The sequence below is a fragment of the Glarea lozoyensis genome, assembly GCF_000409485.1.
Source record: "Glarea lozoyensis ATCC 20868 chromosome Unknown GLAREA8, whole genome shotgun sequence".
In the NCBI taxonomy this organism is placed as follows: domain Eukaryota; kingdom Fungi; phylum Ascomycota; class Leotiomycetes; order Helotiales; family Helotiaceae; genus Glarea; species Glarea lozoyensis.
The window spans coordinates 1,206,936-1,220,671 of NW_007361003.1; the positions used below are offsets into that span (position 1 = coordinate 1,206,936).

The window sequence follows — 13,736 nt, forward strand, 5'->3', positions numbered from 1 at the left end:
ACGCGTATTGAATTCGGAAATGGTTATACGAGTGTACGAACCGTTTCCGAATTTGGATGGTGCGAAATCCGAGCTTAGCAATCGGTGTTGAATATATATACATAGATGGTAGTGTTTGTACGTATAACTTTTCTGATCTTTTATCCTTTATCTTTGTTTGCTCCATGTTTTGCAAGTGATCTTGCAGGTTGTGTCGAGGGGTCAAGTGAGTCCGCATCGTCTGTTCTGCACGACAACATGCTAACTGCATTTAGTCGCGCAAAACACTGCTTTTAAAAAGCCAAAGGGTGATATGGCATTCGGAAAACGTGTAGCCTCATCGGGATGCAATTGGCAAATGCCATGAATATTCTCTGTGGTTGCCGCTGGAAGCTGCTATTGGAGAATCACGACCGCCCATGACCACGACTCTGCCATGTCTGCTTTCTCCACGATCTGCCCAAGTGAGCGGAAAGATCTCGCACGATGCCCGAAATGGACTCGACTTCTCCAACCAAGATGCATTTATTGAGGTGTGGACCCCTGAAAGGCACCAGCCGCAGATGCAGATGTCAGATGGTCCTATGAAGAGCGTCAAACAATTGTCGACACATCATGCTTCTTCCGCTTCCCCTCTCCAAGCCGCATCAACTCCAGACCTCATCACATAACTCCATTACGCAAATGCCACCACTTCGCCTCGTATATCATGAGATCTATAACTCTCCTGGGTGCTCGTCGTCCATCCGCTAGGCCCGCCAAGCGTCGCAGTCTTCCAGGTCGGTGGGAGGATCCAACCAAGACCGGTTGCCGCCGTCCGCGTGGTTTCCCAGTGGAGCGGATCGCAATGAGGATCTCGACTGGACGTCCTTGATTTGCGTCGACGTGGGTGACGGACTGACAGTGATGTTTAGTGTATCGAAATTGTGAATGATGACGTTGATGAAGTAATACCCACTCGAGCTGTTTATTGACAATAAACACGTTTAAAGAGGAGACTAGGCCGGCTTAGCACCAAGAGATGTCGCCGTTCGCTGTTGTTGCGGTCGAGTCTCGATGGCTTCACGTTGCGCATGAGAATCAGGAACGCGTTGCTATTTTGCGCAGCGACTGTCGAACGAGGGCTGAATACCTCGCAGCCAACGAGAGCTTCAATACGAGATACACTCTAGGCCGCGACTAATCAATCTGATCCTCCGCAACGAAGCAGTCTGCTTTGCCTTTCTTTGCAAGCTCATTCCACGTGTTTTGAGCTCCTTTGGTCCCCCTAGAGGCGCAAGCGTATCACCCTCGAGGCGTTCTCTTTTCTAGGACACGACAGGCTTTTTTCCGAACAATCGACCTACGACAACAAACTGAAATTCTGGCAATCGGAGTCGGTATCACCAACCACCGCAGACACCATATACACGCAATTCGAAAACACTTTGCTCTGACCGGCAAACTGTTTGCTGCCAGCAATTGATTGCACTGCAAGTGCAACGCGGCTCTCAAGTCGAGGCTCCCCGCTGGTAGCCCCTGCCGATCTAATCTCACGTATTCTTGGGGTTTGACTTTCCCGTCTGCTGGCGACTACCGAACCTCAACAACTTTGAGAAAAGATCATAAATCGACACCACCCGTCGAAGAGTTCCATCGACGATCAATTACCTCGTCAATTGGCTTTCGTCGAGGTGCAATTGCAATTGCGCTGTCCTTTCACCATCATGGAGTCGATCGTGCTCCCTTCCCAGGCCTTACACGGCATCACACCTGCCTCAGCCCCAGAGAAAACGACCAGCTCACCGCGACGTCCTCGATTGGCTTCATTTTCAAGCACTCGTGATTCCAGCATTTCTTGGGGAAGAAGCCATCATCATGGATCTTTTCTTCACGCGTTAGGATGCGCCGGCGTCATGGTGCTCTCACCATCACTAGTGGTATTTTACTGGATCAGTCTGTCCTCATTCCACGGATCCATCAATATGGCTTGGCAACTGATGCTGGAGATGGGACCTATCAATTTTTTTCGATTTTACGCTCCACGTCCTTCGATGGCAGCCAGTATTGGATATGGTGCTTGGCTGTTAGTTCAAGCTGGACTATATCTTTTTCTTCCCAGCGTGATCAGTACCGGACAACTCACCCCTGCCGGAAACCTTTTGAAGTATAGAACCAACGGACTTTTAGCATGGTTCGTTACACACGGCCTATTCTTTGGATTGTCAATCTCTGGACACTTGGATCCTGCTATTCTGGCTAAGAATTGGGAGGGTTTATTGGTCGCTGCCAATATTTGGGGGTTTTTGCTCGCCAGTATTGCATATATTAAGGCCCACGTAAGCCCAACGCATGAGCTTGACCGAAAGTTCAGTGGTATGATTATCTTTGCGAATTGAACATTTGAGCATGGAGCTAATTAAGTCTAGGCTCGATTTTATACGACATGTACATGGGAATTGAGCTAAATCCAAGGTTGGGAAATACCTTCGATTTCAAGCTTTTCACCAATGGAAGACCTGGAATCATTGCTTGGACTCTTATGTAAGTCGAATTTTTACTTTCTATAAGCCATTGAGTGGGTTTTCGAAGACTCTAGCCTGGCTATTTATTTTCAATGTCACGTGACTCGCTTCCTTGCCTGTAGATTGAACATCTGGAGAATCCCTTCGATGCTCTAGAGTCCGCGTAAAGTTTTTAGAAATAGACCAAATATTCTTACCTAATGAATTCATATCATTCCTATGATAAATGCTAATGTCAAATAGTGATTTCTCCTTCATCGCCTACCAGTATCAGCTTCACGGGTACATTACGAATACAATCGTGATTTCGACAATTCTCCACAGCATCTACGCTGTGGACTTTTTCATCAACGAGGACTGGTATCTCCGTACAATTGACATCTGTCATGAACATTTCGGTTTCTATCTCGCCTGGGGATCAGCAGTCTGGCTACCAGCGATGTATACGCTACAGACGCAATACTTGGCTCGAAACCCTGTAGCACTTTCTAATCTACATGCTTTGATGATTCTTGCCACTGGTATCAGCGGCTACATCATTTTCCGATCCGTCAACTACCAAAAGGATCATGTTCGACGAACGAAAGGCAACTGTCAAATATGGGGTGCGCCTGCGAAAGTTTTACACGTCAAGTATAAGACAGCAGACGGACTCGAGCACAACTCGATACTACTGTGCTCTGGATGGTGGGGAATGGCACGTCACGTCAACTACCTAGGAGATCTCATATTGAGCTACAGCATGTGTGCGACTTGTGGCTTTGAGGACTTCCTCCCGTGGACGTACGCGATTTTTATGACTGTGTTACTCGTACACAGATGCTGGAGAGATGAGGAGCGCTGCTCGATGAAGTACGGGAAAGGATGGGAGAATTATTGCAAGCAGGTCAAATGGGTCATTGTTCCCGGAATCTACTGAAGAAAACGTGCTTTAAGGCGCTGGTGGTGTTTGTGAGCGAGATGGAATTCAACATACACATATATGATTGCGGGCTGTATGATTAGGTCACTTATTTTCTATGCGCGCGTTGGGTATATCACTATGGAAAGAAGGATAGATTATACAATGCGAATGACAGTGTGTTTGGCACTGTGGGTTGGACTATTCTGTCGATATGTGAGCGTGGTTTTTGGTGGCGAGATTAAAAAAGATTAAGAGTGGTAGAGAGATTAGATCTAATAGATTTTAGACCTGTTTGTTCATGTTTGAGCTTGTGGTTTGTTGGGCTGTGTTCATGCTTGAACGTGTGTAGACTGTATGTTTTGTCTTAATGAAATCTGATATCTGTTTGGCACTGACACTGACGGGAATTTGACTGACAATTCTTTATTTTTACAGTCAATCCTAGGTAGGGTAAGTCTTTATTGTATTATTGTATGGCACCTGTACTCCATAGAGTTGACCATGAGTCTCTTGCCCAACTTAGATCGATGTTGATGATCGATAAGCGGTTTCCCGATACTCGACAACCTACTATTTGCTCGTTCAGATCTTTGAAGCAACGCTCTTACTTGGTTCGATTCTCTCATATCTACCGCGTTCGCTTTTTTCTCTAGCTCTGTTCTTGCTGATGGAGAATTGCGTCTCGGTGCTGTTTTTGACATGAAAGCGAGTTTCCAAGAATGAGATTCTAGGACGTTTTAGGGACATGATCTTGTGACTCTGGTTTTATGAGGCTAGCAAGGGTGAGCGAGAGTAAGCGGAGTAGGATATGTTTTCTTTGACACTTTGAAAGAAAGCGAACTTTCTATGATTCCATCTGCGTAGGCAGTGTTTCCGAGAAGTGAAGATACAGATTACTGAGAAATACTTCAGGCACTTCTACTAATCATCTTGTTGAAGCAACATCCAGTCTATAAACACAGCTCATCATCCATTCATATCACGCCTAAATACTGAAAACTCCTCATCAACCACGGTGCAAAACTCCACGCCAGCCCATCCAGCACCGTCAAAGCTATCCCCGGCGGCAATCCCAATTTCTTCCCATCCACCACAACCCCAACCCGTCGCAACTCCAACTTCTCATCCTCACCCGTCTGAACCATCGCCTGCGCCAAATCCCCATACGTAACTACATCCGTCACTTTATCCCTCGCCAAACTCACCCTCCCACTCACATCTCCCTCCTTCAACGCCCCCGGCTCCACAAACCTAATATCAATCCCTAGATTCCCACCCTCAATCTCTTTTATATACAGCTTAATCGCTTCCCCAAGATCGTAGTACATATGCCAGAAAGCGTTGAACACGACCAGGTGAACCAACCACGGTTCGTTGGCGTATAACAAGGGGTTCATTGACGCGGAACTTAGTACCACAACCCTTGGTAACTTCGCACTTGAATCTCTGTCCTTCAAATTTCTCAAAGCACTCAAAATAGTAGCAGCAGCATCCCTCGCAATCGTCATCCCCGGACGACTGTCATTCGAAGCTAGAACCGAGAATACAACTTTCGTGGAATCAAGACACGCGCTGACGAGTTTGATATCGTTCATGCTCCCCTGAAATATGCGTACTTGTTTATTTTCCGTGATGTTGGGGAATAGTTTTGTGAGTTTGGAGCGAGACCGCACATATAAATTGAGTTTGTTCTCGGGGTTTTGGAGGAGGGTGTGGACTAGTTGTTGGCCGGTTAGGCCTGTGGCGCCGAGGATGGCGAAGGTGGGCATGGTGGTAAGATTGTTTGGGTTGAGTTGAAAGAGATGGGGAATTTGAAAATTGGAATTGGATACTGGAAGGATTGGGATATAGGAACGTTATGTATCTTGCTCGCGATCTCATGTACCCTGATGCATGACCTCATGCGAAGTAGCACTAGCTACAGCAATACTGTACCTCTGCGAGTCTTGCAAGGTATCTAGCCATCACCTGTGTATTTATCTGCTCGCCAGGCATCGGAGAGGGAAACCGCAGAGGTTTCGTTGTGAAGTTGTGGACATTCACGGTTTTCTCGACCTGCTTTATGAGATTTTTCGGACTTTGGACTTCAAAAAATGTCGACTGAAGTAAGTTGTATCCAATAGCATGGCTCCGAATGTTTTCACGGCTCTCGTATCTGTTACTCGGCAGGGGCTAATTTAGATCCGGACATAGTAGTGCTACGAAGGCCGATTGGCAGACACGACTGCATCTTCTTGGGGCCTGAATGTCTTCCATGTCCCTACTAGCAACCGAATAGGTGGTTTGGATGATTCGAATGCTCACTGTAAAGTTAAGTACAGTAAAACGAAAACGAAAAATCAAATTGTTGCGAGTTGAGGATAGTTGTGTTTATGGGCTTGTCGTTTTCTGGCACGTAAAGGACACAATTTGCTATTACTAGACCATTCTACAGACATTTTCTAGTCGTTACAACTATTGGTACTAGTGATTATCTCTGTATCAATGCAAGAGATTTTTCTCAGCATGAAACCGTAATGGGAGTGCAATTGACATTTTAGTATATTTGGTACCGCTAGCCATAATTCCCCACTCTTGAAATAAATGTTCTGTCGGAATATTATCGTACCCCGCTTATACAACGCCTAACATACTGGTGCAACATCAAAACCCTTTACTTGCATATACAGCGTTCAATATACGGTAGCACTGATATTACTATGTTATTAGCATCCTTCGAATATCTAAAAGTCTCTCCAACCCCCCTATTCAAGCGAGTATAGACGAGGCCGCATTGGTCACTCGACCCAGAGTAAGTGCATCACGAGGATGCTATCCTCTCTTATTGAAAACAAGCCTCTTACCATAAACATTAGATCTCTGTAACTCAATCAAGCCCCTATATACAACTTCTCAACATGTCTCCATCATCAACCGAGCCTCAACCCACCACCAGCAACCACGATGGCCGCTCCGACATCTTCAACAAAAAAGGCGCCGACCAACGCGCAATGGCCGTAGGAGCCTCCGCCAAAAGCGCCAGCACCCTCTCAATGCCCACCTTCTCCACCAAAGAAGAAGAGCAAAAATACCAGAAAGAGCATCTGGCATGTGCATTTCGAGTCTTCGCGGCCGAAGGCTTCTCAGAAGGTCTAGCAGGTCACATGTCCCTGCGTGATCCCATCAACCCGAAGACCTTCTGGATAAACCCATATACGATTCATTTCGAAGACATCACGGTATCGGATCTTGTACAGGTGACGGAAGATGCAGAGGTGATTTCAGGGGACCACGCTATCAACGCCGCGGGGTTTGCGATCCATTCGGAGATTCATAAAGCGCATCCTTGGATCAACGCCGTGTGCCATGCTCATTCGATTGCTGGGAAAGCTTATAGTGCGTTTGGGATTCCGCTGCCGCCGTTATTCCAAGATTCGCTCCGCTTTTATGGCTCGCATGAGGTTCTGACTGAGTACGGAGGTGTAACACTGTCGACGGACGAGGGCAAGATGATTGCTAATATCATCAAGCCTAACACGAAGGTCGCCATCCTCCAACATCATGGACTGCTTTCGGTCGGTACTACCATTGATGAAGCATGTTATTGGTTCTGTTGCTTTGACCGATGTTGCCGCGCACAGTTGATGATCGATGCCGCCAGTCCCGCTCACGGTGGAAGGCCTAAGAATGTCGATCATGAGACTGCTTATTTCACCGAACAATCGATAGGGTCTAGGTATAGAGCATGGTTGAATTTCCAGCCCTATTATACGAATATGTTGAAAAAGACAAAGGGCGATTTCTTGAAGTAATATATGTATATCCTCCGTTTGAAATACTTGAAGATGGCATTTTAAAGAATAATGTGCATACAAGCAAGTGCCTTTTTTTTCGGATGTAAATGGTTCATGAAATTTCTTAGAGTATTGTAGACTTTCTTTCATTGATTTGACAAATCCCCTAGAAGCCAGAGTGCACCTTTGCTTCCATCCCAATAACGTTTCGACATTACGGCATTTTCCACCAATATTTAGCACGAACATGTGACCGCATGTCGTCCATTATAACCTAACGCCCTCCTTATGCCGCTCTCGTGGATAGGCAGGGTCCCGGGTATCTTAAATGCCATTTATTTGGCCTTCTTAGCCTCTTCCTCCTCGTTCCACGGGTGCTTAATGGTCAAACACCAAATATCGAGATAATCACAAATCGTAACAATGACATCAACCTAAGATGATGTTAGAAATGTAGAGTTGGATGTGTGTGGAGATGACTTACCACGAAACTCCCGTAAACACCAATTGCCATACCCAACATTGAGAACATGTATGCCACTTGGTAACCGCCGTCTCCCAGTGCACTTGGCCATCCAATGCCGATATGGCTTTGTAAGAATGGACCTAAAGAGTCAAAAACGCCATATGCAAGTGGTACCACCAAGATATTGTAGTAAGGGAAGTCAAGCTTGACAAGATGGGCGGTGATCATTTGACCAACGGAGTACGCATTGACCAATCCGGCGAAGACAACGAATGGGACGAGATGGTTGTGTAGAATATCTGGGTTAAGGTATAGGTATGCTGGGATCAGAGTCCAGGTTGTGAAGAAAGGCACAAGACCTAGCAAGGCGCCACGAGACTTGTCTCCACGCGCTCTACGGGCTTTGATGACATTGAGCGAACTGTAATCGTTAGTGCCTGAAGACTAACGCAATTTCGAAAGACTTACGATTGCACAGTGTTCAAAACCAATACAGCTCCACCTTGGACCATCCACCATTCGGTAAATGGCATATCGTAGATGAGATCTGGGATGAATGCGAACTGGGGAATGCCCACTGTTCGGAGCATTGACTGTTGCCAAAAACTACCACCACCCATGACACCCGTAAACGCATATACCAGTGTGAGTATGACAATTCCTTCGACTGGTCCAGATACTATGCCGAGAGTGAGGGTCTTGGTGTGGTATTCGTCCCATGTTTGGACATAGAATGTCAGGAGCGCTACGATCTTATTAGCTGGTGCTCCACACAAAGTAATGGCAACATACACCCAAAGAGCGTAAGAACAGTTTTCCATCCCATGCCAAAATTCTGCGAGGCTGCGAAAACAAGGACCTCGAGCGAGGTATTGAGCGCATCAACTCCATGATCGAACAGCTCTCCCAGAGGCCCGCTCTGATGAGTTCTTCGTCTGCAGAAGGGTTAGCAGATATTAAGTGTATCTGAACTCGTAAACGTACGCTTGAGACCCATCGACCGCATCAAAGGTCTGGTACAAGAACAACCCAATTGCCCAACTAAAGTAAACCCATCGCGGGCAGTCCTGATCCAAGGTAGGCGTGTACCACAACAAGGTCAAGATGTTGAGAATAATGAAGCTGAACCCGGAAAGCGTGATGAGATTCGGTGCCATCCACATAGGAAAGCATTCGATCACGAAGTTGGTATAGAAAGGTTTGAGGACATATCTCGAGAGTAGGGAGTGGTCGATGCCTGAATATTTGTATTCCTTGAGGTTAGGCAGCTTTTCCTGTCGTACGTAAACCATGATTGCGAGTGATTCTGCGAAGAGCAGCTGCAATCTTTCAACTTTTATCACAACGTGAAAAGGGTAGGGAGAAAAATTGTTGATAGACCAAATTTGTCGCGATTGTGGAGGAACGCGACTTCAATGCCAAGCCCCACGTCATTCAGCCGAAATTCAAGAAGCCGGATTTGGAAAGGGGGGCATCGGGAAAAACCCACGCCCACGAGCAAAACGGTCTGCTAGGTATTGGTACAGTATGAACAGAGAAAGGAAAAGCGATAAAAGAAAATTCAGAGTAGTTTCATCTTCGTTGGAATTCATTGGAATTTTAGTGACCCCTTGGACTCCTCACTGAACCCCCAAAAAGCCAATCTGGGGCTTTGGGAGATCATTATCTAGTCGTCAACCAAATGCATCAACCAAAAATGCTCAACTCCTTTGCTTCCCGCTTAAACTAAGCAACAGACCCAATGACCAATTCTGCAACACCTTCCTCTTCACTGCGGACCACGATTTTACTTGTGACCCCAGATTTTGTGGAGTAGGCCATCCGAATATTTGCTACAACCTTTCCACCAGTAACAGTCTTACCAAACAGTTTGAGGGTATGTGTTGTCGTGTTAACAGGCACATCGGTACCATCCAAAGGTTGTAGTGACAGAGTTTTTGTAAGCTGTTCGGTGGCGTCTGCTAGAGTTAGTAATTGAATGCAACAAACTACAAGGAATGACATACCGGCGATGCTCTTGACCCCACTGAGCTGCAGTGTTTCCTGAGCCTCCTCTCCGGCAGTGCCGACTTCTTCCCAGATCGTGCTAAAATCAGCAGCGAAAGCAGGTACGACATAATCACTTCCATTGAGCTCGAGATCTTCGACTTGGTATTCATCATCATAGCCAGTCTCTTCTGGCTCACTAGTCGTAGGATCGATCTCCTTGCTTGTAAATTTCAAGACGTTGGTAAAAGAACTTGCTGGGAACGAAGCCTCGCCGGTTAGCTTCTTGAAAGAGACATAGATGGTGCCTGGCTCATCTGTGGCCAGTTTTGACACAGGGATAATGAAGTCTTCCTCAAGCTCTTCCTCGTCCGACGGTGTTGCAACAACAGAAACGTCCTCTAGCACAGTGTCAGGTAAAGTGTTCTTGACTTCGTACTGGAGGACAATGTGTTCCTTGAAAATGTGTTTGATAACATTCACAACGTATTCTGTTTCTGTCTCGGTCAGTTCGACAACCGGCGAGGATTTCAAGACACTGCCGTATGATTTCATTTCTGGAATCTGCAGAAGTTCTTCCTGATACTTTTGAGCCGCTGCGGAGGCATTCGCTGACGCCTCAGCACTCGACACCGGGTCCTTCGATGGTCCGGTCTTCGGCGCCTTCGCTGCTGGCGTAACTGTTGTAAGTTTCTTCGTTCTATCTTCCGCGTCCGCTTGCTCCTTGGTGACAACAGGAATTGTTGCAATGTCGAAGGGAGAATCGAAAGTTGACTTATCCTCAGCAGTAACATACATGACCAATTGATGTTCAAAGTACGGTAGAGCGAAGGTGTTTTCTATAGTTTTGTTAGAATAGTTTCTCTAATGGTTCGGGATGCTTCGTCATACCATTCTTGACAAACCGGTCCGCCATTTCATCGGATTCGTTCATCAGACGCAAATTAAGCGCAGCACGATCACGGACTTCATCATCGACATCGTCCAGGCATCTAGTAAGCAATACTGTGACGCTTCGCTTGACCTCAGGATCTTTCTGGCCGACACCAAATTTGCCAAGAGCTGTGACCGCCGCAGCTCGGACAATGGCAATTTCTAATACGACACGATTGTAGATATAGCGAATATACTTGGTGGGCTGTGACGTTTTTGGCCCTTCAATTCCCAGAAGATGCAGTATCCGGACAGCGAGCTTGTTGAACTCGCAATCTTCAATGAATTCGCATAGGTGCGCAAGAGCATCTTCTTTAGAGTCCGGCACAAATTTGATCAAGTCGAACATACTCTCAACAACAGCACGCTTGAACTCGTAACCACCTTCGTCACGTAGAATCCCACTGAGAAATGCTAGCATACCCGCTTGCTTGCTCGGGAATTTGAGACACATTGTCCGGATAGCTTCCACGATCGTGATTTTGAATTCATCTGTAATATCAGCCATGAAGCCCTGGATCACCTTCATTAACCGGTCCACCATGTTTTCGGTTCCGGCTCTCAGGAGCGTAGTGATAGCGTAGGTCGCAATTGAGCGATTGGCATTGAGAATGAGAAGTTCGAATTCAGAAAGGCATTGACGGACGGCTTGAGGGTTGAAGGATGCGAGATTGTGAAGGATTCGGATTGCAGCAAACTTGGTGACTGCTCTTGGGGAGGTGAGGAAAAGTTGAAGAACAAGTACAGCTGGAGCGAGCTCGGCATCGGTAACATCTCGCATTTCGCAGATCGCTTTACCAGCCTCAAAATTGACCATTTCACTCTTGTGTCGGAGCCAGCCGTCCAAGAGCTGCATCATTGGCTTTCGAAGCTGAGGGTCTTCTTCTGCCAATTGAGCTGCGAGTCGGACTAGCATGACAGTGGCTGCAGGGCTTTTTACAGCACCTGCTACTCCAAACTGCTGAACCATCTTAACCAATGCCATCCTGTCATGCATTCTCATTTGATATAGCAAGCCGATTGCGTGGTATTGTGTCATGGTCGAGTTATTTACAGGTGCCTGGCTTGAGGAGGTGGAAAAGCCTAACGAGAAGCCGCCAGATGATTTGGTAGAACTTGCGGCCTCTTGTGTTTCGCTTTGCCATCTGCGTACAACATCTCGTGCTATCGGAAGCAGGTGGTATGAAGATACCAACCCGGCTGAGGATACGGAGGGATTCTTATCAACAATCGCCGTTTTCATGACACGTTCGATACTTTGGACCGTAGACCCCTACGAAGATTAATATATTTCTGTCCGCGAGAAAGCTCGTAACCTCTTACATCAATAATCCGACATAGGGCACGGATTGCGTTTGGTCTGTAAATTGCGTCTGTTCCACCACCGGTATCCTTCATAATGGTTGCTGTGACCATAATAATATCCTCCGCGGATGAAGCCAATTCCTTAATGACAAGGTGAACCATCTGCCGTAAGCTGGCATCTTTATTCTGGAAGAGTTTCGAGATTCCGAAGAACAGGGTGGTAGCTTCGTTCGTGGGAAATTTCTCTCCTGTATAGAGAAGCAGCGCGATCTTGGTAAGAAGTACTCGACATCTTCGAGGCTGGATTGGAGAGGAATTGAACAGTCGCGCTGTCTAGGATTAGCAGGAGCTCGAATGGGGGGTATAATTTCTGCGAACCTTCTTGGAAGACAGAGGTTCTGTCTACCTTCATGATTGTGGCATCGCCGTCTTCATCTTTCTTGCTATAACTCATGATTGAAGGGTTCCGCTCCTCAGCTTCATGAATCGCAGCGCAAGAAAGGTATATTGGGATTATTGCTGTCAGTCGTGTTTAGAAAGTCGCAAACCACGCTGCAACGTCGACGTTCCGCTGTGATAAGCGAGCGGAAAGGCTTGGCATAAAATGGGGCATGGACCCCAGCATCAATTAATTTAGAGGGGTCCGCGATGACTCCCTTGAGAAATTGGTACTCCTTGTAAAAAGTATCTCTAAAAACAACAGAAGACTGTCAAGAATAGCGGCATTTTCGAAGGAGTGAATTGAGTCCTTTTTCAGGAGTCTTGATGGCGCCCGGATACTGGTAAAGGACTAGTAAGGAGCAATGTCCTGGAGCATTTCCGCGAGACGTCGAGATATTGCAGTCGAGAATTTAATATTCATGTATGAATATTCTTCTTACCGCGAGTATTTGCTAAAACTTTACCTATGAAGACGTGCTCACGTAGTATCAGTATTAGATTGTCCCACCCAGGTTAGCCTGCGAGTCTTACAAGAAATCCGTCAAGTTTCTTGCTGGGGGCAAATCCAACGTATTCTGCGTGCTGCTCGAGCCTCCGAGCAAACCATCGGACACTTATCAGTACAAGAGTAGTTGAAGTAGCCATTAATCAGAAAAGGAGTTCGAAAAAAAAAATTGTTTTACAAGCGTGTACGAAATATCGGTTCAACTCAGAGATTACATAAGGAAACTGTTTGAACCACCAGGGGGTGCGCTAATTCATTGGACAGGTTACGTGATATATTTTGGCTTTTGACCTGGTCCATCAAAAAGTTGTGATTAGTATTTGATCAGATTGTAGCTTCAAAGCTAGGCTTCAATTGTGTTTAATCAGAAATCAAGAATTCTTTCGTTGCGTTTGGGTTTTGGTGGACAAAGTACTACTCGTGTCCAATGAATTAGCGCACCCCACGGTGAACGACTGCTAGGTGTGTTTAGAGAATTCATATCTGACTGTTCTCGAGTGATGGCGAAATATCTTTCACTTAGTTTTCTCTGTTAACGACTATTCTTGCATTCAAAATAACCATTCGCTTTTGATCTCTATGCGCCTCCTCTAGTTGGCAAAAGCGCTTTATGGCCCAAGGTGATAATTAACCCACGGAGTTATTCTTTAAACGAATATCTTTATTCGTAAGTTTGAGACTTTAAATCACAGGGGGTTATATACTATAGACTCTTGAATCGTCGCTTTCCCTTTCTAGTGGGGTCTCTTTTCTTCCGTATATTTTGCCGTGTAGGTCTCTTTCAACGGAGACGGCTCCACTCGTCGCTGTATAGGGCATAGGTTTATACGATGTTCACCTAGAGGCTACTGAGACAGAGAGAAGGAGGAGAGTCCTGTCTAGTGCAAACCTTGTGGGCGTCCAAAGAAAAAGGGAAAAAACAGGCACTGGACAGGAAAAA

General features: G+C 46.2%; 5 protein-coding genes across 5 annotated transcripts; 2 read left to right on the forward strand and 3 right to left on the reverse strand.

Annotated features, from left to right (window-relative positions):
* Window positions 1–1,685: 1,685 nt before the first annotated feature.
* Window positions 1,686–3,402, forward strand: GLAREA_11782 (uncharacterized protein; the record flags this gene model as incomplete). Its single annotated transcript, XM_008089925.1, has 3 exons — window positions 1,686–2,334; window positions 2,388–2,502; window positions 2,727–3,402. The coding sequence occupies 3 exons, from the start codon at window positions 1,686–1,688 to the stop codon at window positions 3,400–3,402; spliced, it is 1,440 nt and encodes a 479-aa protein (XP_008088116.1).
* Window positions 3,403–4,361: 959 nt separating this feature from the next.
* On the reverse strand, window positions 4,362–5,156 carry GLAREA_11783 (NAD(P)-binding Rossmann-fold containing protein; the record flags this gene model as incomplete). The annotated part of the gene is made up of 1 exon (XM_008089926.1): window positions 4,362–5,156. One exon carries the CDS (start codon window positions 5,154–5,156, stop codon window positions 4,362–4,364), a length of 795 nt encoding a protein of 264 aa, XP_008088117.1.
* Window positions 5,157–6,284: 1,128 nt separating this feature from the next.
* Window positions 6,285–7,178, forward strand: GLAREA_11784 (AraD-like aldolase/epimerase; the record flags this gene model as incomplete). Its single annotated transcript, XM_008089927.1, has 1 exon — window positions 6,285–7,178. One exon carries the CDS (start codon window positions 6,285–6,287, stop codon window positions 7,176–7,178), a length of 894 nt encoding a protein of 297 aa, XP_008088118.1.
* A 317-nt stretch (window positions 7,179–7,495) lies between these two features.
* On the reverse strand, window positions 7,496–8,918 carry GLAREA_11785 (CDP-alcohol phosphatidyltransferase; the record flags this gene model as incomplete). The annotated part of the gene is made up of 5 exons (XM_008089928.1): window positions 7,496–7,594; window positions 7,645–8,047; window positions 8,095–8,371; window positions 8,419–8,561; window positions 8,611–8,918. The coding sequence occupies 5 exons, from the start codon at window positions 8,916–8,918 to the stop codon at window positions 7,496–7,498; spliced, it is 1,230 nt and encodes a 409-aa protein (XP_008088119.1).
* Window positions 8,919–9,351: 433 nt separating this feature from the next.
* GLAREA_11786 (ARM repeat-containing protein) lies at window positions 9,352–12,304 on the reverse strand (the record flags this gene model as incomplete). Its single annotated transcript, XM_008089929.1, has 5 exons — window positions 9,352–9,584; window positions 9,633–10,451; window positions 10,504–11,818; window positions 11,869–12,179; window positions 12,229–12,304. 5 exons carry the CDS (start codon window positions 12,302–12,304, stop codon window positions 9,352–9,354), a joined length of 2,754 nt encoding a protein of 917 aa, XP_008088120.1.
* Window positions 12,305–13,736: the final 1,432 nt, after the last annotated feature.